We start from the raw sequence: 22014 nt of genomic DNA, 5'->3' as shown, positions 1-22014 counted from the left end.
ACAGCTTAAGATGCAGCTTGCTTTTCCTCTGCCTTGGTACAAGAGAAGGAGGAGTATTGAGACTAGTATATGTACGTTCATATAACCCCCTTTATTTTCTAAGTGTGTCATCCTCTTTCTCATCTTTGCTCATGCTGTTCCCATTAACCTTTCCTCTTGTCTCGACACCTGTTCATCCTTCAGGTTTCAATCCAGTGTTACCTTCCCACTTACCAACACTCCCCTCTCTGCATTGGAGTTAACTGCTCCCTTTTCGGTCCTCCTGAAGGCTACTTACTGTAGCCGTCAAAGATTTGCCTGCCACCCTGCAATTTACAAAAGACATTCACAGCAATGATTTCATTTGGTCACTCAAGAACACTGCAAGTTAACAATAATAGTTTGTGTTTACTGAATGTTAGCTGGTTTTATTTTGTTTTTCAGTTCTTACAACAGCTTTATTTTGTAGTTGAGGAAGCCAAGCACAGAGAGATTAAATAACTTATCCAAGGTTATACAGTGAGCAACTGACACAGTCCTGGGATCTGAACCCAAGCAGTCTGACTCTTGACCCAATAAATAAACCAAAATTAGGGTTTATTTATTATCTCTATTGTACAGAGGAAGAAACTGGGGGTTTCTTCAATTTCTTGCTGTCTTTTATGAGCACCTGATTACTGAGAAGGCAGAGGTCAGGACATTGGAGCCCACTATACTCAGGCTTGGGGGTCTGGTTTAATCCATAATTTATTATTTGAGTTAGAGGGAGACAGGCATGCCCCAGAGCAAACCAGACGCCAGTGATTATCTAGACAAGATAAGGAATTATGAAAGTAATACCTTAGGGGGCATGGCCAGCACAAAAAATAACAGGTACCATGCCAAACATTTTGTGTCTGTCATCATCCTTCTGAGGAAACTGAAGCCAGGAGAGGTGAAATGATGAGGGTAGTCCTGCTGCAAATTTTCCTTCTGGATCCTGCCCCTTAAGATATGCGTCTCCCATGCTTCAGATTAAATAGGGGTCATTCACCAACAAATTTGGGGGGGCGTTTCTCCCTGAAGGCTGCCATGCCCTCCAGCCGGTCCCGGGTTGGGATATTCTGCAACAACATATAGGATATTAGTTTGGGGAAATAGGACTGGAAGCCAAAAAAGATTTGGTCAAGCTTGCCCAGCTCATGACAGAGTCAGGGTTCAAGTGTTTCCATTGTCTATGGACTCTTATCTCAGGCCATGCAAAGGCCTATTACTCTGCATCGCAGGGAAGGCAGGTTCAGTCTCTCTAGTATCATTGCACCATTTCCATTAGTAACTGTTTCCACACTGCTTGCACACCTCCAGAGAGCTCACACTGCTGGTCAGAGGCTGCTCCGTAGATAAGAAACACTGGTATGTAGCTGGTTTACACTGGGTTCTGCAAATTCCTCTGTTTATGATTGTTTTGTTTATTGTTAACCTGAAGGTTGGCATCTTTGTTTCACCAGAGGTTTACAGCCCCTCTAGCAAATGCACAGCCTGCAGATCTTGACATCCCAACTCTAGCCTGGTATCTATAGCATCTACAAGACTACTGGTTCAGAAACAAGCTGTTCTTCCTCTTTGTCAAGTAATTCTGTGTTCTCTTGTCATTTTCTGGATATCAAGTGGAGCAGGATGCAAACAGTACCAGAGAGAAGCAGTGTGGTTGTCCTGGGACCACCCCATGTTAATTGAGAGGATGGAGGTGGCATGGAGTCAGACCATTTGGGCTGGGAGAAACCTTCTAAATGGGTGTCTGCTGTACAGTGGCCTGGCCTCTGCTAACAAGTATGCATGGACTGGCAGCAGCTACATACCTGGGCATAGCACATTCCTTCAATGACCATCCCTGATGCAATGTCAACCTGTTGGAGAGAAGTAGCACGTGGATCAGCTTGACCTTGTCCACCTCCATCCCCACTGGAAGCCAGCTCAGTCCTTCTACCTACACCATTTTCTAATGTTTCATAGATTCCTTCAGCAAAAAATTATTGAGCTTATTGTATACCAGTCCATATAAACTGAAATGAATTTGATAAAGAACTCCCTACCCAGAGAGGGAACCTATTCATAACAATGAAAAAACTGTACTGGGGCAAATGGGGGCTGTGAGAAGAATGAGGAGGATCCAATATCTAACTTGTAGAGCTGAGAAGTTCCACCAGAGGAGGAGGTACTTAAAGCTGTACTTTCACAGCCAGTGTTTCCTTCTCATTTGGTCCCCTTACCTCCTTTCAGCCTTACTGACTTCTGTGGCCTTCAGGAACAAGTTTCTGGGCCTTTATGACCTGGCCTCTGGCATCTCCAGCCTCTACTTCCCAGTACTTACTATGTGCAAAGCCCCATTCTAACAGAAGTACTTTGTGTGTGTGTGTGTGTGTATTTTTATATAAACTCATTTACTTTTCACAAGGATTATTATATAGCTGAGAAGTTAGAGGCCCAGAAAGGTAAGTAGTCAAAGGCCACAACAGTATATAGAAGAGCAGGTCTTTGAATTTAGGCAGTCCAGTGCCAGAACCTGTGCCCCTAACCTCCATGCCATGCTGTCTCATTTACCCTCACTTTCGTTTGCGCAGCTTCTTTGTATACCTCTGTGCTTTTGCTCACACTGCTCCCTTTTTCTGGAACTCTCATCCTTTCCTAGGCCCAACTCTAGGAAGTATTCTCTAATTCAGGACTGCCCAGTACAGTAGCCTCTAGTCACATGTGGGTATTGAACACTTGAAATGTGGCTAATACAAAGTAGGACCTGAATTTTTTATTTTACTTTGCTTTAAATTAATTTAACTTAAATAGCCACAGGTAGCTGCCATATGGACAGTGCTACTCTAACCTTATTCAGGGAGTTTACCCTTGCACTTGGAACCATTAACTTTTTATTGTGATTTTTGTCCATATCTGCCTCGTCCCCACCATGTTTGACTCATCTCTGTTCAGGTCTGGATTCAGTATGTAATGAACGAATCATTGAGTAAGTTGATGTCCAGACATTGATTGGATGAACCAAAGGCATTACTTGAGCCCTGCTGTGAGATCACATTACTGACCACCAGCAAAACCAAAACATGAACTGGGAGCCAGATAGACATGGGTATTACTCATTTGCTCTGTGACCTTGGGCAAGTCATTTACCCTTTCTGAACTTCAATTTCCTCCTCTTTCCAAGTGAGAGTTGAGGTTAAAATGTAATCAAGAATATCATCTGGCCAAACTTTTTTGTAGTTGGGAAAATTGAGGCTCAAAGAGAGAGCAAGGTCAGCCTCAAAGTCTGATAGATGAGTCCGGTTCCTACTCCTGTGACTGAGCACTTCCCAGCTGCACTGTCAGTCTATATGTTGTATGCTGGCTACCCAACTGACCTTAATGGACCCAACTCCTGACCCAGGACCCTCTCACCTCCATTCCTCGGTCAATGGCTACTTTGCCCAGCCGCACAGCAGTGGGAGCCTAGGGAAAAGAAAAGCTCAATTGAGGGGAGAAAGTATTGGGCGGGGAGGCAGAGTTCTGGGTCTAGTAAGGCTACTGATGTGTTACTTTTCGTTAGTGTTAGTCCCTACTATGTCTCAGCTGAGATTTCTTTTCTGTAACAAAGGTAGTCAGACTCTGATCCCTGATCATCCCAATCCAGACCATCTGGCATTCTTGTCCTTCAGTCTATCCCTCCAAAGCGTAAAACATACCAAGTGCTTTTCCACCCACAGACTTATCTAACAGTGCCAATCACCCTTCCAGGCTAGTGCCATCATTAATCACCCATTTTACAGTTGTGAAATTGAGGGTCTGGGAGGTGAAGCCATTGACTACTTTCAGTGAGTCAGTGTTAAAACCTGGATTTGGAGAGCTTGACTTCCAGGCACCTTTCCCACTGTTGTCTTCTTCCTCTACCTCATCCCAAGACTCAACCCTTGTCTTAGTAAATGTAAGCTTCTACTGTAAGCAGGTGTATTCCCAGCAGAATGAAAAAAGGTCAGTGAAAAAAACTTGGACTTTGGAATGTGACATGCCTGGGTTGATATTCCAGGGGGCATTTTGATACATCCACTTGCAAGCAACATCAAAATGGCCATTTTAGAATGTTAAATCACTGGTCTTTGCTTCTAGGTAACCTTTGCCACAGGACCTGGCCCTCTAGCCCTAACCCTAAGGAATGCATTTACTTCTTACATGTTATTCATATTGTGTTAATGTGAAGTGTTTATAGGTAGGACTGTATTAGAAAAAAGACAAGGATTTTTAAAGTCTTTTAACATATAAACTATAAATGAAAAAGCTAGCTACATGAAATTGAATTTCAGATTGGAAAAATACCACAAATAAAAGGCAAAAGTCACAGGGAGTGAGTGTAGCTTATTGGTTGAGCCCCTGCTTCCCACTTACGAGGTCCTGAGTTCAATCCCCAATACCTCCTTTAAAAAAAGGCAAAAGTCAAAACTGGGGGGGAAAATTGCAATCCTTATGACAGACTAATTTCCCTGACTTACAAAAAGCCAGTACAAATTAACTTATTTTAAACATACACAAAAGGTATGAAAAGGTAATTCACCTATGAAAAAGAAATATAAATATGTTTATATTGTTGCTCTGATATGGACCTTGAATTTGATCTTCACCTTGACTTTGAGTTCAATCTTCACTCAAAAAAAAAAAAAGTTAGCTTCACTACTAAAGAAATGCAAATTTTAACAGGTGCTCCTTTTCATTTCTCAGACTGGCAAAAATTAAGCTGATCATGCCCATTATTCCTGAGATTTGGGTACCTTGTTGATTGGAGTGTAAGTTGGTATGATTCTGAAGGGCAATTTGGCAAAAACTTGACAAAATTTTAGATGCAAATGTAACTCCACGTACCAGACAGATGTACTTTCAGGGGCGCAATTAGATATTTACAAAGTTTTTCACTCTAGCTATTTTGCAATAGGGAAAAGAAGAAAACAGTGTAAAAGTTAATTAGCACACTGGTTAAATAATGATGATATATCTATACAACAAACGTAAAAGTGTGCAGCTGTTTTAAAGAATGGGCTAAAATGGAAAAATCTTAAATGACAATAGGTAAAAAAAATCCATGCAGTACATATAAGTATGTATATTATGAATCTATTTGTATACAATGTGTTGGTATAAGCATACTTTTTTCTCTAGAAGGATATATTAAAAAACTTTATAGTGGTGTATTGTCTCTGGAGATAAGGAACAGGGAAATGGAGACCTTCACTTTTTGTTTTACAGTTTTATATTCTTCCATACTGTTTTACTTAATTACTATGCATATTTTAATTTTATGATTTTTAAATGCTTTTAAAACATCTGTTAGAACTGGATTAGCCTCTAAAGATAGGTTCCTTGTCTCCTACCCCATCATTAAATGTTATTTAAATATGTGTGTATGCGTGCTGGAGAGAGGGATTGGATTGGGGAATCTGGGTTGTTAGAGTGACTGACTACCCTGGTTTACCTGTGACCAAGGGGGCTTATCAGGACAAGAGAATTTCAGTTTTAAAACTGGGACAATTCTGGGCAAAAGGTACTTCTTATTCTTCTGTCCTGTTTGATTGCTTGTCATGAATATGTAGTATTATTTGTTAGTTAACTACTTTATGAAAAAAGAGAAATTATTCTTCACCAAAAAATGTTTAAAATATGTATAAATATATGTATATGTTTATATATATTTGAGTATATGGCTACATATGTAAATTAAGATTGTTAGACATGTAATTGATAATTTTACGTGTTATTTGAAACTGTTACCAGTAGGTGATATATTTAAGGAGGAAATCAAGAATGTTGAGATGCAGATCTTCCGTATATTGACAATACATTCTGGGCTGGGTAAATGCTTGAACCATATGACTTTCTTGGTATAGGTGGTTTGTCCACTAGATGGCAGGCCATCTACCACACCATCCTTTATGCTAACCCCAACAGGGAATCCTAAGAGCTGGAAATTGAAGATGTGTTTTTCAGGTTGCATCAGATGTTCCCAGCTATGAAATTAGTGATTGTAGTACTAGTATTTGGTATGCTGGTATTTTGGTATTGCAATCTCCTTTTAACTGTATTATACTGTATTATACTGTATTTAACTGTATTATACTGGAATAGCAGTATTTCAGTATATGGAAATCTGAGTCATCTTGAGATCAAGCTGAAAGACGCAGTTACTCAGTTGATGCAAAAAGACATTACACAGTCTACAAATCTAACTAGAAAGGTCCCTCTGTGGAAGCTGCTATCAATAACTACCTTTCATACCAAGTTTCATATTAGTTCAGAGACTTTTTGAACAAGGATAATAACAAATTGACAGTATTAAAATTGCCCAAGGTAATGGCAAACCAAAAAAAGGAAGACAAGGCAAAACAAATGGTTTCTTTAAAATCAAACTATCAATTTTTGAAAGTTGTAGTTTCTCTCCCCCCAATTAAAAATATCCAAAGAGATGGGATTATTTAAATTTGAAGGAGACAAAGGGGAAACTTTTTTTAGAAGATATTTTATTTCTTATTTTCAAGATTAATTCAAATATTTTTATTTATTAATATTAGAATGATAAAGTATGGTTAACATCTTCATAGATTTATATTTTAACTTTGTTTTGTAATGTGTTTGAACATTTTTGTATTAGAAATGCATTAAATATTTCAGTTTTTAAAAGTTTGCACATATTCTGCACTTTTAAAAATAAAACCAGTTTTGATACCATATTTTGTATTATACAAAATAAATATTGAAATACCAATATTGTCTCTCTTTTGGGGGTGATAAAATTACTTTGCTCTTGATGAGCAAGTCTTATTAACCTTTTGGGTCTGTATTCTCATAAATAAAAGGGGGGTAATCAATTCAGTTGGATTCTTCTAATAATTGAGACACTGTTTTAAAATACCTAGCATTTTGCCTAAAGTACAGGAGGTACTCAGTGTGAACTAAGTCAACATTTATTATAGTTAGTCAAATCTAGCTCCAGTTCAGCTGCTCTCATAAATTTAAGGAAACTTGGAACACACCCCCCCCCCCTCCTCAAGTCTCTTTAGAGTAGCCAGCAGAGCTGCTGGGCCTTGAAGGGCCTGGACCCACAGCTGGTAGAATTGCACCTGGGCAGGCACTGTACCCATTCCTTGGGGAGTATTTCTAATCGTTTTGGGGGACTATGCTTAGGAACTATTTGAGGATTAATCAGTGAGTTTTAAAACATATCATGCATGATGTATTTCAAGACTTTTTAAAAAAATAGTGCTAAAACAGCATTTTATTGACTTTAAACTCAATGAGCCATCATAGCCATAAATCTAAGAATTCATGTTTCCTGAACTTATAAAGGATGATCTCTTAACCATTCATATGGTGAATGCATCTTATTCCTCCAGGGACCAAAGACCAGTTATTGGAAATGATTCTGTATATAAGGTGGCTCTAATATCACCCACATTGGCATGGATTCACTATTGGAGACTGATGTTTGACTTGGGGGCAGATGTTTAGATCAGTGGCAGATTCAACTTCAGTAACTACGAACTGTCCTCTTCTTTTTTTTTTTTCACTGTTATTTTTATTTTTAATTTTTTAAATTAAAGTTAAAAGATCACAAGGAATATTACAGTAAAAAATATAAAAAAACAAAAAACAGGGGTGGCGGACCTGGACCAGTGGTTAGGGCATTCGTCTACAACATGGGAGGTCTGCGTGCAGCTAGCCCACGCGCAGTGCTGATGGCGCGCAAGGAGTGCCCTGCCACACGGGTGTCCCCCGCGTAGGGGAGCCCCACGCGCAAGGAGTGTGCCCCGTAAAGAGAGCCGCCCAGCATGAAAGAAAGTGCAGCCTGCCTAAGAATGGCGCCACCCACATGGAGAGCTGACACAACATGATGCAACTAAAAGAAACACAGATTCCCGAGCCACTGGCAACAACAGAAGCGGACAAAGAAGACGCAGCAAATAGACACAGAGAACAGACAATTGGGGTGGGGGTGGGGGAGAGAGAAATAAATAAATCTTTAAAAAAAAACACAAACATTTAAGAGGTTCCCATATAATCCACTCCCCGCTCCCCACATCATTTTTGTAAATTGTATTTTTTTGAAGATACATCACAAAAAAAATATTATACCAAAAAATATAAGAGGTTCCTGTATACCCCCCACTCCTCCCACACCAACAACCTTCCTCATCATTGCAGCACCCTCATTGCACTTGGTGAACACATTTTGGGACACTGCAGAACTACACAGATAATAGTTTACCCTGTAGTTCACACTCCCCCAGTACATTCAGTGGGTTATGGCAGGATATATAAAGTCCAGCATCTGACCCTGCAATAACATTAAGGACAACTTAAAATCCCAAAAATAACCCCACATCACCTCTCTTCTGCCCTCCCCCTGCCCTCAGCCACTACTGTGGCCACTTGCTCTACCTCAGTGCTAAAATTTCTTCTAACGCTTTCTCCTTATAACACATAGTAGAGAAGACAGGCTGGTAGTTTTGTGTCCACATTAGAGTCTTGCTTTTTCACAGTCTTTGGGACACTTTAAAATGAATGGTACTGTGGTAGCCACTAGCCATGTGTGGCTATTGAGCTCTTAAAATGTGGCTAACCCAACTGGGAAACTGGATTTTTAAATATATTTTAATTAATTTAAGTTTAACTACATTGAGTCTAGTCGCTAGCATACAACAGAGCACAGATACGGAACATTTCCATCATAATGGAAAGTAAGTTCTACTGGACAGTGCTGCTTTGAGGGCTTTCGAGCCCATTTTGATTCCAGTCCCTCAGAATTCAACCTCATTTCAATTCAAAATTAAAATTAGATTTAATTGTTTACTGGATGGCTCAATGGAAGCAAAACCTCCAAAGAGGGTTAATTTTACATATTTGGGTGAATGGATCTTCTGCAGCTGCACGGAATATGCTGGGTCTCCCTGCATATGCCCCTCCATGGCACAGGCCCTGCCACCATACCTGCGGCAGGATCTCCTGGGCCAGGGCTCGTGCCTGGTGGTAAGCGGCATCACCCTCCTCGTTCTGGCTCACGGTGTGGTTCACCAGCCCCAGGGCCTGGGCCTGTATCCCATTTAGTCGGCGGCCCGTGAAGATAAGCTCCTTTGCCAGGGCCACCCCCACGCAGCGGGGCAGCCGCTGAGTCCCTCCTGCCAAGAAGGGGGAATGGTAGTGGGAAATTAGCAGGGAGAGTGGGATCCCAGAGAAGGCCTGGGAGTCAACAAAGACCCCTCGGGATCAGAATCTGAGCTAGGATGGGAAGATGGGGCCCAGTGCACAAGGCGAAAGAGGAAGGCAGGAAGTGCTCTAGATAGAGTGGAACTGGGCAGAAAGAGGAGAAAGGGAGTGTGGGTTCTGCGGTGAAGTTACCTGCCCCTGGCAGCAGCCCTCGCGTGGTCTCGATCAGTCCCATCACAGCCGAGGAAGCTGCTTAAACAGAACAGAGTGAAGCCCAAGCCCTTGCTCCACCCTCCAGGGCTCGTTCCCCGGAGAGAGGAGACACCTGCCTCTGGTCTCCACCAGCCCCTTCGGCCATCTTCTTCACAAGCTCCTCATGGGCTGACTACAGCCAGCTCTCTCCACATGCTGCCTGGTACTTTGGGAAGAGTGCTAGCCTGGGATTCAGGAGCCAGTCTCTCATCCCTCCTCCCCAACTGAAAAAGGTAGGTGTCAGCAGGCAAGTCTCAACCTTTCTGAGTCTCACAGGTACAAAGAAGAGAGTTGTTTCCCTTCCACCTGTATCATAGGGCTGCTAAAGATCAAAGGAGGCAGTAATGCATGGAACAAGGAAGAGGCTTTGTTCTGGAAAGTACCTGATACCTACTTGTGGTTTAATGCAGTCATCCTTAACTCTGGCTTGGTCTACACTGTCAGTGATGTTTTTTTTATTTCCCTGAGATGGCTTCCTCATCTGTTTGCTCCTTTTTGCTTGTTTGCACTTGTCTGCTTGTTGTTTGGGTTTTTTTTTTTTTTTTTTTCTCTTTCTCTTTAGGGGGCACTAGGAACTAAACCTGGGACCTCCAATGTGGGAGGCAGGCACTCAACTGCTTGAGCCACATCTGCACCCTGCTAGTTTTGGTTTTGCTTGTTGTCTGCTCGTTGTTTGTCTTCTTTAGGAGGCACCAGGAACTAAATCCAGGACCTCCCATGTGGAAGGTGTGCGCTCAACTGCTTGAATGTCAGTGACTCTTGGTCCCACCAGTTATTCCTTTATCCCAGTTTTTCATTGCCTGAAATTGCCCTGACTGTATCCAGGCCATATTCTCCTTCTGAGTTCTACTTCCTCTAAGAGGCCCTCCTAGACCGTCCCACCCCACAGGCTTCTTTCATCTTCTGAGTTCCCTTAGCACTGACCATCTGAACCATGCAGTGTGGGCAGAAGGAAATGGCCATCACTGCCTCGTATGAGGGCTTTTACATTCACTATCTCTTTGACTCGCCACCAAAACCCTGCCAGCTAGTTGCTTGAAACATGGGTAGATGAGATGAAGAGTTGGGGCTGTGACCTGACCTGGTATTTTGGTGCCAGACCATTTGGTCAGTGCCTTCTCTTTATCATATATATTGTAGATAGAATACATGTTCTTTATGCCTGGACTTACACGTTTTTAAATGTCCTGCCTGGGGTGGCAAGAGAAAGCAGAAGGGGGGAAGAGGCAAAGACAGCATCCACCATGTCAGTCACATTTAAAATTTGATCAAGGGAAGCAGATGTGACTCAAGCAATTGAGCTCCTACCTACCACATGGGAGGTCCCAGGTTCGGTTCCCAGTGCCTCCTAAAGAAGACGAGCTAGATGGCAAGCTGATGTAACAAGATGATACAGTAAGAAACACGAGGTAAACATGAGAGCCACAACAAAGCAGGGAGCGGAGGTGGCTCAAGCCATTAGGCACCTCCTTGCCACATCCGAGGTTCCACATTTGGTGTTCCCAGTGCCTCCTAAAAAGAAGACCAGCATTCAACAAACAGACACGGCAAATGCAAACAATGAGGGGGTGGGGAGAAATAAGTAAATAAAATTTTTTAAAAAACATGATCTGTTATCCTCTTTATCACCTCTCTTTACTTTTCAAAGTCCAGTTGCCCTGAACAAATAATGCAAACCTTAGTTGGTGCCAGTAACCAGAAGGCAGTGTTTCTGTCCAGGCATATCTGTGATAATCTGGTTCAGGATATTCTGCCTCCATGGCTCACCTTCAAGATATGATCAATAAAGCTGGCTTGGATAGAGCTGACACGTTGAACAATTTGTCTGCCTCAGCCTTTCCCACCATGTTCTTTTTGCCATCCCATAGGCAATTGCTTTGAGGTTGGTAGAAACATTCCTGAGATGTTTCTCAGTCAGTGGCTGGACCAGGGGAAAACCAGCTTCCACCTGTGCTCCCTCTTGTTGCTCACCCTGCCTTCAGTTTTGCTCTTGGTTGGAAGGCCAAGAGCACTGGCTGGCTTTGCAGAACCCCTAGACTTACCCTGTTTTACTCACCCTCACCTCCCGACCCCTCCCCACCCCACCCCACCTCACCTCACTTCACCCACTGCCCCATACCTGCCACTCGGAGGTCACAGGCCAGGGCAAGCTCCAGGCCCCCACCCAAGGCAAACCCATCCACGGCTGCAATGGTGGGTGCAGGGAAGGCTGCTGTAGGGATAAAGAAGGCCTTAGCCTGCAAGCCCCTGGCAACTCAAGGAACTCAAGGTTGGAGAAGGGCATGCTGGTCAGAACAGAGGGCCTCATAGGCTCCAGGCTTGGGAAACCTCACCTAGTATCTCAACCAGGTTATCTTAGGAGTCAGTTTTGTCATCAGGGCAAGTGGTGGGTAATGGGAACAAGGGAATGGGCTGGAATAACCTCCCTGGAACCTGGAACCTGCCTTTCTGCTCTCTCCCTCCATGGACTATGCCAGGCCCTGTGCTGGGTGTTGGGTACACAGAACTAAACCAGATGTGGCCCCTGCTCCCAAAGGACTCAGTCTAATGGGAAAGGCAGACATATAAACAGGAAATGACAACCCAGGGTGATCAGTACTCTGATAAAAGAAAGCTTGGAGGGCAGGCAGTGAAGGCTTCCTGGAGGAGGTTCCCTAGAGGCCTTGAAGGATGAGTGAAAGCTTAGGTGGCCAAGGAAGGGTGTTCCAGGCAAAGTAAACGTGGTTGTCAAAGCCTGAAAATGTGTTTGGTGAACTGTGACTCCTCTGGAATGGCAGGGCTTGAGGCCTAATGGCAGGTGGGTCAGACCAGGGAGGGCACAATGGCTGAGGAGCTAGAGTTCCTTCTGGGAGAAATGTCCTCTGAACCCTCTTGTTACCCTCTTCCTTGCAGGATTTCTTTGCCCCTGGGAGAGTCACATCACAGAGCTCACAAAAGAAACCATTCTTTAAAGTGAGGATGAAGTGGGGGATGGGGCTGGGATCAGCATAATCTCCTGCACACCCTCTTCCACCCCACCCCAGACCCTCACCAATCTCGTTCATCAGGCCTCGGAGCCGCTGGACAAAGACCCCCACCTCAGCCTGGCTCATCTGCTCCCGCTCCTTCAAGTCTGCACCTGCAGATGGCAAGGAGTCAGTGACAGCCCTGGAGGAAACGACCCATCACAGAATCCCAGACTGCAAAGCAGACTTGAGGAGGAGCAGCCAGAGGAAACCAACAAACATCAGGAACGTGGGGTCAAAGAAGCCAGCAGAAAAAGGGGGTCTGAGCGGCTGAGAGGTCAAGCAAGGTGAGAACTGAGGAATTAGCGCTACAGTGTCATGGAGGTCAAGGAAGTTGCAGGTAGGTGGGACTTGGGTGGTGTCACCAAGGGCCAGGTGGCAGGGGGTTGAGGTGGGCACAAGAGATGAACATGGAATCTTCAAAGTCCTAGACTGTAGGAAGTCAGAGCTGGATGAGCCCTTGGAAGTCTTTGATTCATTCCAGCCTCTTCAGTGACAGACGGTGAAACTGAGGCCCAGAGAAGGGCAGGCATTAGCATTCCAGAGTAAGTCAGGAGCAGACCCAAGCCTCCTGCTGCCCTTCTCCTTTGATGGAGAAGCTGGGACAGTGAGGGGCATTCAGTGGCCTTGAAGGAGAAGAGTCAGACCAGAGGGAGCCCAGGAGACCGGGGTAGGGGAGGCCTCGGCTGGGGCAGCTGGGGCAGACAGCCTGGTCTGCATACTTGTGCTATCAAAAGAGACCCTAAGCTGGGCACCCTGGTCCTGGCAGCTCAGGGCGAGGGGCTGAACCACGTTCCCTTGTAAGCCCCTGAGAACTGTTCCTAGCGTTCCCCCACAGCCTCTTCCCTTTTCCCTAGAGATCCCTGCTAACCCTCTCCCCAACCATTGGCCCAGAAGTGGGTTCTCAGCTCAGCTAAGCTCTCACTGACTTGCTTCTTGCTGTAGGCCTGGGGTGAGGTATTTCGCTCCTGTGATACAGAAGTTCATGGTGTCCAGTTGTAAGGCCCAAATGAGGCGGAGGCACAGGGACTGAGACCCTGTGGGTAGGCAAAGGAGCACAGAGTCCCATTTGGCTACTGACCTTGTGAGTGGTTTTGGAATCAATGTTGAATGAAGGGGCAGAACACAGCATGGTGCAGTGGAAAGCACAAGGATTTGGGGGGCCAGATAGGTCAAGTTTCAAATTCTGCTCTACCTCTTCTAGCTGTGTGATCCTAGGCAGGGAATTTTACCTCTGAGTCTGATTTCACACCTGTAAAATGGGAATAAAGAGTCCTACGCTGGAGCTGACCTAAGGCCTCCCCCAACCCCTGCCGGATTGTGTGAGCTCTGCAGAACCCCAAGGTGGGGGCAGGGAGGGAACCCACCTGCACAGAACACACCTTTAACTCCGCTTCTGAAGAGCAGGACACGCACCTGCTGGTCCTCCCGCAGCCGGGCCAGAGCTTCCAGTAGCTGCAGGGGAGACCCATCAGGTACCACCCAGCCCAGCCCAGCCCACCCTAGTGCCGCCCTCTCTCACCTCTCCAACCAAGACGTTCCCCAGGGCATTGCGCGCACGTGGTCTGTTCATCAGAATCTCAGTGATTCCTGTGGGGCAGAAGGCAGCCTTGGGTGAGCCAGCTGGCCCTGCTCGCTCCTGGCCTGGGGCTGGAGGCAGGAGGCCTGGGTTCTGGGTGGCTTCTGCCCTTGACGAGCAGCATGACGTGGGGTATCTCATATTCCTCCTGGGCCTTAGTTTTCCCAACTGTAAAATGGAGACAATATGCTTGCCCTTTCTGACTTACAGAGGAAGTGCAAGGGCTTGCCATCTGTGGAGCAAAGAGAGGAGAGGAACAAGAATGGCCAAGAGGCTCCTGCCTGCAGCTGCCATTGTTTCATGTGCATGTACACACCCCATCTTCAGTTTCATCGCTCCCTCCATTGTAACTTTCTCTTCACATTCAGAGCCAATCTTCTTTTTCCTCTAGAGTTTAATGAGTTGTTATAAGGTAAATGCCTTGTAACCATCCCAGATCAAGAAATAGAATGGAGCCAGCTACCCCAGAAACCTTCTACCTCCAAAGGTAATCACTCCTCTAACTTATAGGAATCACTTTGGTGCATTTCTTCATAATTTTATCATCCAAACATGCATCCCTACACACCATAGTTTAGACTTGCTAATTTTCAAAAAATTGATGCATCTTTTAAAAACCTGTTAACATCTTCAGGTTCTCCCTCTACCCCTGTCTTTCCCTTAACATCTATCTATTGAAAAACCTGAGACATTTGGCCTTTCAGGTTTCCAGCAATCTGAATTTTGCTGATTGCATGTTTATGGGAGGAAGTCGGCCAGTCCCGTTGTCATAGGGAATTGGCAACTGAATCTAGAGGCTCGATTAGATTCACGTTCTGTCCCCATCAACAAGAAAATAACCCTTGCCCTAGCTGCATAATATTTTTCACTAGAAATAGCCAACTTGTGTGAAACAGTTTTTTAATATTTATTATTTACAGTTTTCTATACTCCATTCATTTAAACCTTCTCTAATCTAGCTTCCACTCTCATCACCCAGCAGAAACTGTTCTCACCAAAGTGGCTAATGATAACCACATCACTAACCATGGGACTTGTTTGCTTCCTCCTCTCAACATCTCAGCAGCAACTGGCCCTGCTGACCACATACACACTCCCTCTTAAACACTCTCTGCCCTCTTCCTACCTCTCAGATGGCTCCTTTTTGGGTTCTATCTTCCCCAATTCTAAAATGTCACATGCTAGCCTCTGTACCAGCCTGTGATTCCAGAGACCAGGGAAGACCTAGCCCCTGATCTTCATGGAACCTCCAGTCTGGTAGAGAATACAGCCATTAAACAAGACTTGCTCTTTGTGGTGAGAGCATGGAGAAAAAGGACAAGGCCTTAAGGGGGGTACGTAATAGGACTCCTAGTGTGGAAGACCGGTGGCAACTTCCTGAAGGAAAAAGTGACCTTTATGCTGAGAGCTGAGGGATGAGTAGGAGTCAGGAAAGAGTGAGGAGAGGGGAGGGATGAAGGGGAGGGAGGTTAGGGGAGGGTGGTCAGGAAGAGAAGCCCTTTCCAGGCAGAGGGAAGTATCTCAGCTGAGGGTCCTGAGGTGTGGCAGAGCAGGGTGCCTTCTAGAACTGGAGGTGTTTAGAGCAAAGGAGAGAGTGGTACAAAGGGAAGCAGTTGAGTCAAGAGGACCTGCACTTATTGATCTGCCCCTTTGCCTTGGAGAATTTCCACATCCGCTTGCCCCATGTACACATGTGTACCCAGCTGGCCCAGGGGTCTCTGAGTTACAGGCCTGAATATCCAACTGTCTACTTCTTATCTTGATTGGCATGTCCAAAACGGAACATTCTTTCACAAATTGGATCCTGCTCAAGGCTTCCCTAGGGAAGCAAATGATATTTCTCTAATCCTGACAGTTTTTGTGTTACCTCCCTCTCCCTCCCCCACAAAACTTATTCAATCCCCAAGACCTGCAATTCAACCTCTTAAATAGATCTTAAACCTTTGAACTCATATTCCTTCTCACAGCCACTGCCCTGGTACAGGCTTCTCCCTCTTTCCTTGGATCACCCAGTTGGCCTTTGCAGTGGTTTGGAGCTGTAAGTACACGCAGAAAAACCTGTTAAAACTAAGTGAACCCATTGTAAGCAAGACCTCTTGATAAGGTTACTTCCATTAAAGTGTGGCCTAGCCCAATTTATAAGTGGAATGAAATTCAGAGAGAGAACAAAAAAGCCATAGAAGTAAGAAGCTGAGATTCAACAGAACCTGGAAGAGAGGCCAGTGGAGGATGCCATGTGCCTTGCCATGTGACAAGCTAAGGCCCAAAGGTTGCCGGCAACCAGCCCCAGAAAGCCACAGTCTTCAGGAAGAAAGCATCACCTTCATGATACCTTGATTTGGACTTTTTTCCAGCCTCAAACTATGCGCAAATAAATTTCCATTGTTTAACCTGACCAATTTCATGGTATTTGTTTGTGCATCCAAGCAAACTAAAACAACCCTCTTGCCCTCAGTCTTGCTCTCCCTATCCCCTCATTTCCTCAATGGAGTTGGGGTCACCTTTCTAATCTAAATTAAACCATGCACCTCCCCTCTCTTTTTCCTCAGTATAAAGTTAAATTCCTTAATTCTGTTCACAGGATTCTTAATTCTGTTCACAGACCCCACAGTCTGGTCCTTGCATCCCACTTTGGTCTCATCTCTTTCCTCTTATCTGGGCCAGGTGTGGGGAAGAGAGACAGGCAGGGTCTGGGCAGTTTTATCATCTCCTCTAGGCTGTTCCCCTCTTGTATAATTTTCAGCAATAGATTAGAGGAGGGTTTCCCACTTGGCCTACAAGGGCCCCTTATTATTTTCTCTCAGGCTCCCAGCTTTGTTTACAGAATAAGAAGTGTTTATTAAGCTGGCATTCTCAGTGTAGGTTCATCTGAGACACAGAAAAGGGCCAAGAAAATCTTCAGGGCTCTTAAAGGGCAAGTTTCCAGCCAGGAGTTACAGAACTGTGGCCCAGGGCAGAGAACCATGACATTCAGGCATGGTGGGCTTCCTTTGGCACCCCAGGAACCTGTGAGGAACTCGTAAAGCCAAGCAGGCCTGGAGGCTCAACTGAGGAGCTCAGATGTCCCCAAGGTCCCTTCCAGCTCTGGAACTCTAGATGAGAAAATGCCACCACTTCAGGGAAGGGGAACTATAATGGATAGGGAAAAATCAGATTAGAGGGGTTAACGGCCCCAAGTCTCACAAACCCATAAACAGTATAGTTCCCAGGTCATTGTAGCAGACAGACCCTAGAGTGCCCCTCATGTTCACACCCCAAATAAACGCTCCCCTTGAGCATGGCAGGACCTCTGACTTGCTTCTTGCCAACAGAATATGGTAGAAATGATGAGATGTCACCTCTGAGATTAGGTTACACTGAAAGGAAAAGGTGATGAAATGTCACTCCCATGATTAAGTTACTATATATATAAGGCTCCATCTTGTTAGCACACACCAGAAAGACACTCTTTCCATTGCTGACTTTGAAGAATTCTTGCCATGCTGTGAGAGGGGCTAGAGAGAGGGCCATGAAACAAGGGACTGTGGGTGGCCTCTAAAAGCTGAGAGTAGCCAGCGTTTAGAGGCTCCTCTGGCCAACAATCAGCAAGAAAATGGGGATGACCTTAGTCCTACAACCACAAGAAGATAAATTCTGCCAAAAACCTGAGGAGCCTGGAAAAGGATCTTTCCTCAGTCAAGCCTCTGATGAGACTGCAGCCCTGGCCCACACCTGGACTGCAGGCTGGTAAGACTCTGAAGAAGGGAACCCAGCTAAGCTGTGCCCAGACTTTTGACCTACAGAAACTGTGAGATAATAAATGTGTGTTGGTTTAAGCAGTAATTCATTATACAACAATAGAAAACAGTCATGTCTTGGGATTGACGTAAACTTTCCTCTCTCCTCTCTGCTTTCCTGTTCTGTCTTTCCTTTCTCTCTGGCCGGCTCTCCTCTTTCTCTTTCTTCGCCTCCATCTTTATCTCCCTTTCTCAGAATACTGGCTGCCAGATCTAACAGTCACTGATTCAAGTCACAGCTCAGCCACATGCCAACTCCATGGCCTTGGGTAAGTCACTTTACTCTCTGGCCTTCAATGTCCTGATCTGTGAATGGAGGTAATAAAAGGATTGTTGTGAGGATAAGAGATAATGCATATAAGTGCTCAGCCAGTTTGTGGGTATGGTGAACAGGATAAAATGCCCAGGTACTAGGAAAAGTCCAAGGCCTAAAGTGGGGTATGAACTCAAACACAGGAGTCTGAGGGGCCAGTCAAGGTGTTTTTGGCTTTCATTCATTCACCTGACAACATTCAGTTTGCAATATATATGCTTGGACCTGGAGAAATAGAGATGACTCAGCCTTTGTTCCTACCTTCTTAGGCTAGGTTTGCACTGAAACTTTCCTTCCCACTCTTTCGAAATCCACCATGCCACTGACCAATAATTTCCTGAGCAGCCAACCTGGAGTCACTTCCGTCTGGATGGCCTGGATCCCGGGCTACGGGGTGAGGGTGGGAGTCAAAAGAAACTGCTGGAAGGAAATGCTGTACTATATAGATGGGGAAACTGAGGTTCAGAAAAGAAGGGAACTTGCCCATGGTAACAGCTGGCAACTCTCACTTTCAAAGAGCTAACAACTTTTGAGGGAGGCAAGACCAGACACATTTTGGAAAGTAAAGGGCAAGGAGAGGGGAGGGTCCATATGAATATCCATAGGCAGAGAAGAAGGGAGAGATCCCAAGTTTAGGGTCACAGCAGGAACAAAACACAGAGGTAAGACAGTTTAAAATGAGCCCATGGGTAGAGAAGATAGGAAGGAAAGGTTGGATTGTAGTGGAGAACTTTGTCCAGCTAGGGAGTTGGGAGTAGAGCAATGAATGACAAGGAATAAAGCAGCTGAAGAACAGTGAAAAGTGGTTAAACAGTCAACCCCATTTTCAAGGACAAATAAAATGTGACAATGCTTCTGTGCCCTCAGCCCAAGTGAAAGGTAGAACCTGTGGCTGCAAACGTGCATATCATGTGATCTGAGCCATTTTCTGCTGAGGTTCTCCTGTGTGTGTCTCTTCCTTATGCCTTCACTGCTTTATCTTGGTTTTCTTCTCTCCTTTCACTGAGTTTCTCCCTCCTCCTGAGGCAGGTTAGTAGAGGGTAAGAGGGAAGACTGAGTCACAAGCTGGGAACCAACAGAGGATGTGGCTGTGAAACCCCATCCGGAAGCCCTTGATGGAACATTACTACTAAGAACAAAGCTGGAAAGACCCTGCTGAAACCCTGGCCACGAGGTCCCATGTGGAATTCTTTTTGGGGTCAAAGGGAAGCCCTGGATACCTCCAAACAAAAAAGGCTTTGCCACTGGCCCCCTGAGAGCTAACAGGTGGGGGCAACCAATCAGAACAGTAAACAGCTGGGGACCCTCCCCAACATGTAAAAGGAAGAAGGAAAGACTTTAAAAAGGCCTAACCTGGGGCCCCACTTGTGCATCTCACTCTGTAGCATGCACACGCATGTCTCAGGTTGTGTTCTTACCTCTTCTCTCATTTCTTAATAAACTCTTTACTCCCTTGCCTACCCTATGGCATTTCCTTAAATTATTTTATGTGACAAAGCCAAGAACCTAGAAGCACAGAACCCAGAGTGTTCTGCTAACATTCCTCTGTCCTCTGCAGGGGCAGGGGCATAATATGCTGATCTTTGTTATTTCTGGATAAAACAGTTCCAGCTATTTACAATTGATCCTAAAGGTCTGACTCATGGTAATTTTGTATTTGCTGACATACAAGTTTGTGTTTAGAGTTGCTTAAGTTAAAGAAAGGGGCAATGTTTACCTAGTGGTTGAGAACACTTTGAAATCAGATCTGGTTCAAGTCATGGCTCTGCCAGTTATTAATTATGGGATTTTGAGCAAACTGCTTAACCTCTCTGTGCCTCAGTTTCCTAATCTGTTAAGTGGTTAGAATAATCATAACCATCTCAAGGCAAGCATTGTTGCCAGTTTAGCAGTGAAGGCAGTGAGAGAATGGGGTATTCTCTAATGCCCAGCAATCCCACACAGCCAGAGAAATTCTCACCAGGTGGTGTAGTGGGATGTGGGGTTCTGTGCAGCCCTAAGGTGTCTACCAAAAGTGGTGAAAGCACACGAGGGAACAGTCTGTAACCGCAGGAAGCAGTGAACTAAAGCAGCTCTCAAGCAGGAAAAGGAAAAGAAAGAGGAAAGAAGGGAGAGAGGGACGGAGGAAGGAAGATGTCAAAAAGAAAAAAGAAAAAAATACAGTGTCATTTGTACATATTAAAAAACAACACAAAAATGCGATGTCAAATGCAGGGAAGAGGAGACGGGATTGGCTGAAAACAAACGTACAAGTAAGACCGTGCCGATTTGATGGTAACACGCGGTAGACTGAGAAGTGTGATTCACCTTGACCTTAAGTCCAAACACAACACAAGGCTCAGACGAACGTGTTTTCGGCCGGTAGCCTTGGACTTTCCCTCTGTAGTCAACGAGCCCAGCCGCAAATATTTGACCGGGTTGCGCAGGCCCTGCGCGCTGGACAGGAAAGCGCTCCCTCCCCTCTCGCTCGTCCCCTCCTCTCTCCTCCCCTGCTCTCTCCTCCCCTCTCCCCGCCGACGCCCATTGGCTCCGCGGCTTTGGCCCCGGGAACCTTGCCCTGACCCAGGGCTGCAGTTAGAACCAGCGCCTGGAAACTAAACTTGAACGCTGCGTTCCGGGGGACGCTGGTGCCAGGTGCTTCCCCTGCGCGGCTAATCTGTCCTTCCCCCCAGCAAGAGGCTGCCACCGAATGGGGGTTTGAGGGATACGGATACTGACGGACAGCACCGCCCCAGCTAGGGTCGGGGCGGTTTGGGGAGCCTTGAGATGGGAGATGGAATGCTCACACGCACTGAGCGACGCGCCTTCCCCTACGATCCTCGCCTTCCCGCGTGGAGTGGGCGCGCTGGCCACCGCTCCGTCCCCTGCAGGCGCTCCGGCCTCCCAGTTTCCCTCCTTAGCCCCGGATCCCAGCCCAGTCGTCCCCTAGGCCCGCCCAGGGCAGTGCATCTACCTTGGTCTGGGCCCAGTAGGGCGCGCACTTGGATCTCGGGTCCTGCAGCTGCCCCGTCGGAGGCGCAGCCGCGGGCCAGAAGGGCCTTCCAGAGGCGCTGGGGGCGCAGGGCGCGGGGCAGGGCGCGCAGCATCCCGTCGCTAGCTGCGAAGGCGCCGCTCGGCTCCTCTACTACCCGCTGTCCCGCTGAAAGCTCGCAGCTCCCGTGGACAAGACCTTCGCCAACTGCTCCACCTATGGGCCGAGAGGCAGAGGAGACCTGGGGGAAAGCTCAGCTCTGCCGTAAGATTTGGGGCTAGGCTGTCCACTTCTCTAAACGGCGGTTTTTAATCTGTAAAACTAGAATAATAAAAGTGTCTACCTTATGGTGGTGTTCTGAGGATTAAATGAGGTGTGCAAACCTTACCTACACGTATATTAGGTACTCAGTGATATTTAGTTTTTAAAAGAGATCTTTTCACTCCGTTCTGGCGTTATCTTCTGTTGCCACTCGTGCAGCTGAACAGGTTCCTGAGGTGGGAGGAGCGTGAGGCTGAAGAAATGAAAGACACAAAAAAGCAGGGGCCAGGTGGACGGTGAGGAGCTCACAACTACCTCAGGCACTTGGCTTGAACACACACTTTATTCTATATCATAAGGGTAAACAGCACATTCAGGAGATTTGCGTTTCTAGGTCACTACAAACACAAAAGTTATTCTTCTATTCGTAAGCCTACAGATAACACAATTTCTTTCTTATCCACACTCAGCATATTCAGCTCAGCACATGACCTTGCCCAGTGGGCACCTCCTAGTTTATCTCCAGACTCTCCCGGTGCACTTTGTCTACATTCTCACTGTGAACCTTGGAGCCTGCTTTCCAGGCTTCTGGGGACCCTACTTTGCAGGGCTCCCCACATCTCCCCCTTTTTTATTAGAGAAAAAGGCTGCCAGCTGTGACTGCGCCTGTCTTA

General features: G+C 45.8%; 1 protein-coding gene across 6 annotated transcripts; it reads right to left on the bottom strand.

Annotated features, from left to right (window-relative positions):
- Nucleotides 1–380: 380 nt before the first annotated feature.
- ECHDC2 (enoyl-CoA hydratase domain containing 2) lies at nucleotides 381–21515 on the bottom strand. 6 transcript variants are annotated; one of them, XM_004468834.5, is made up of 10 exons: nucleotides 21062–21515; nucleotides 13963–14030; nucleotides 13823–13895; nucleotides 12467–12553; nucleotides 11555–11647; nucleotides 9376–9435; nucleotides 8968–9155; nucleotides 3400–3450; nucleotides 1818–1865; nucleotides 381–1082 (listed from the first exon to the last, which is right to left on the bottom strand). In XM_004468834.5, the coding sequence occupies exons 1-10, from the start codon at nucleotides 21192–21194 to the stop codon at nucleotides 1005–1007; spliced, it is 879 nt and encodes a 292-aa protein (XP_004468891.1). In that variant the 5' UTR covers nucleotides 21195–21515; the 3' UTR covers nucleotides 381–1004. The 6 variants fall into 6 exon arrangements, with proteins under 6 accessions (XP_004468891.1, XP_004468889.1, XP_004468890.1 ...); XM_004468832.5 differs by having other exon boundaries at nucleotides 13808–13895; nucleotides 21062–21514; XM_004468833.5 differs by having other exon boundaries at nucleotides 9376–9432; nucleotides 13808–13895; nucleotides 21062–21512.
- Between the last annotated feature and the right edge of the window lie 499 nt (nucleotides 21516–22014).

Source organism: Dasypus novemcinctus, chromosome 9 (genome assembly GCF_030445035.2).
Source record: "Dasypus novemcinctus isolate mDasNov1 chromosome 9, mDasNov1.1.hap2, whole genome shotgun sequence".
Classification (NCBI taxonomy): Eukaryota; Metazoa; Chordata; class Mammalia; order Cingulata; family Dasypodidae; genus Dasypus; species Dasypus novemcinctus.
The sequence above is the reverse complement of the archived record's forward strand: the minus strand, read 5'-3'. Positions and strand labels throughout refer to the sequence as shown.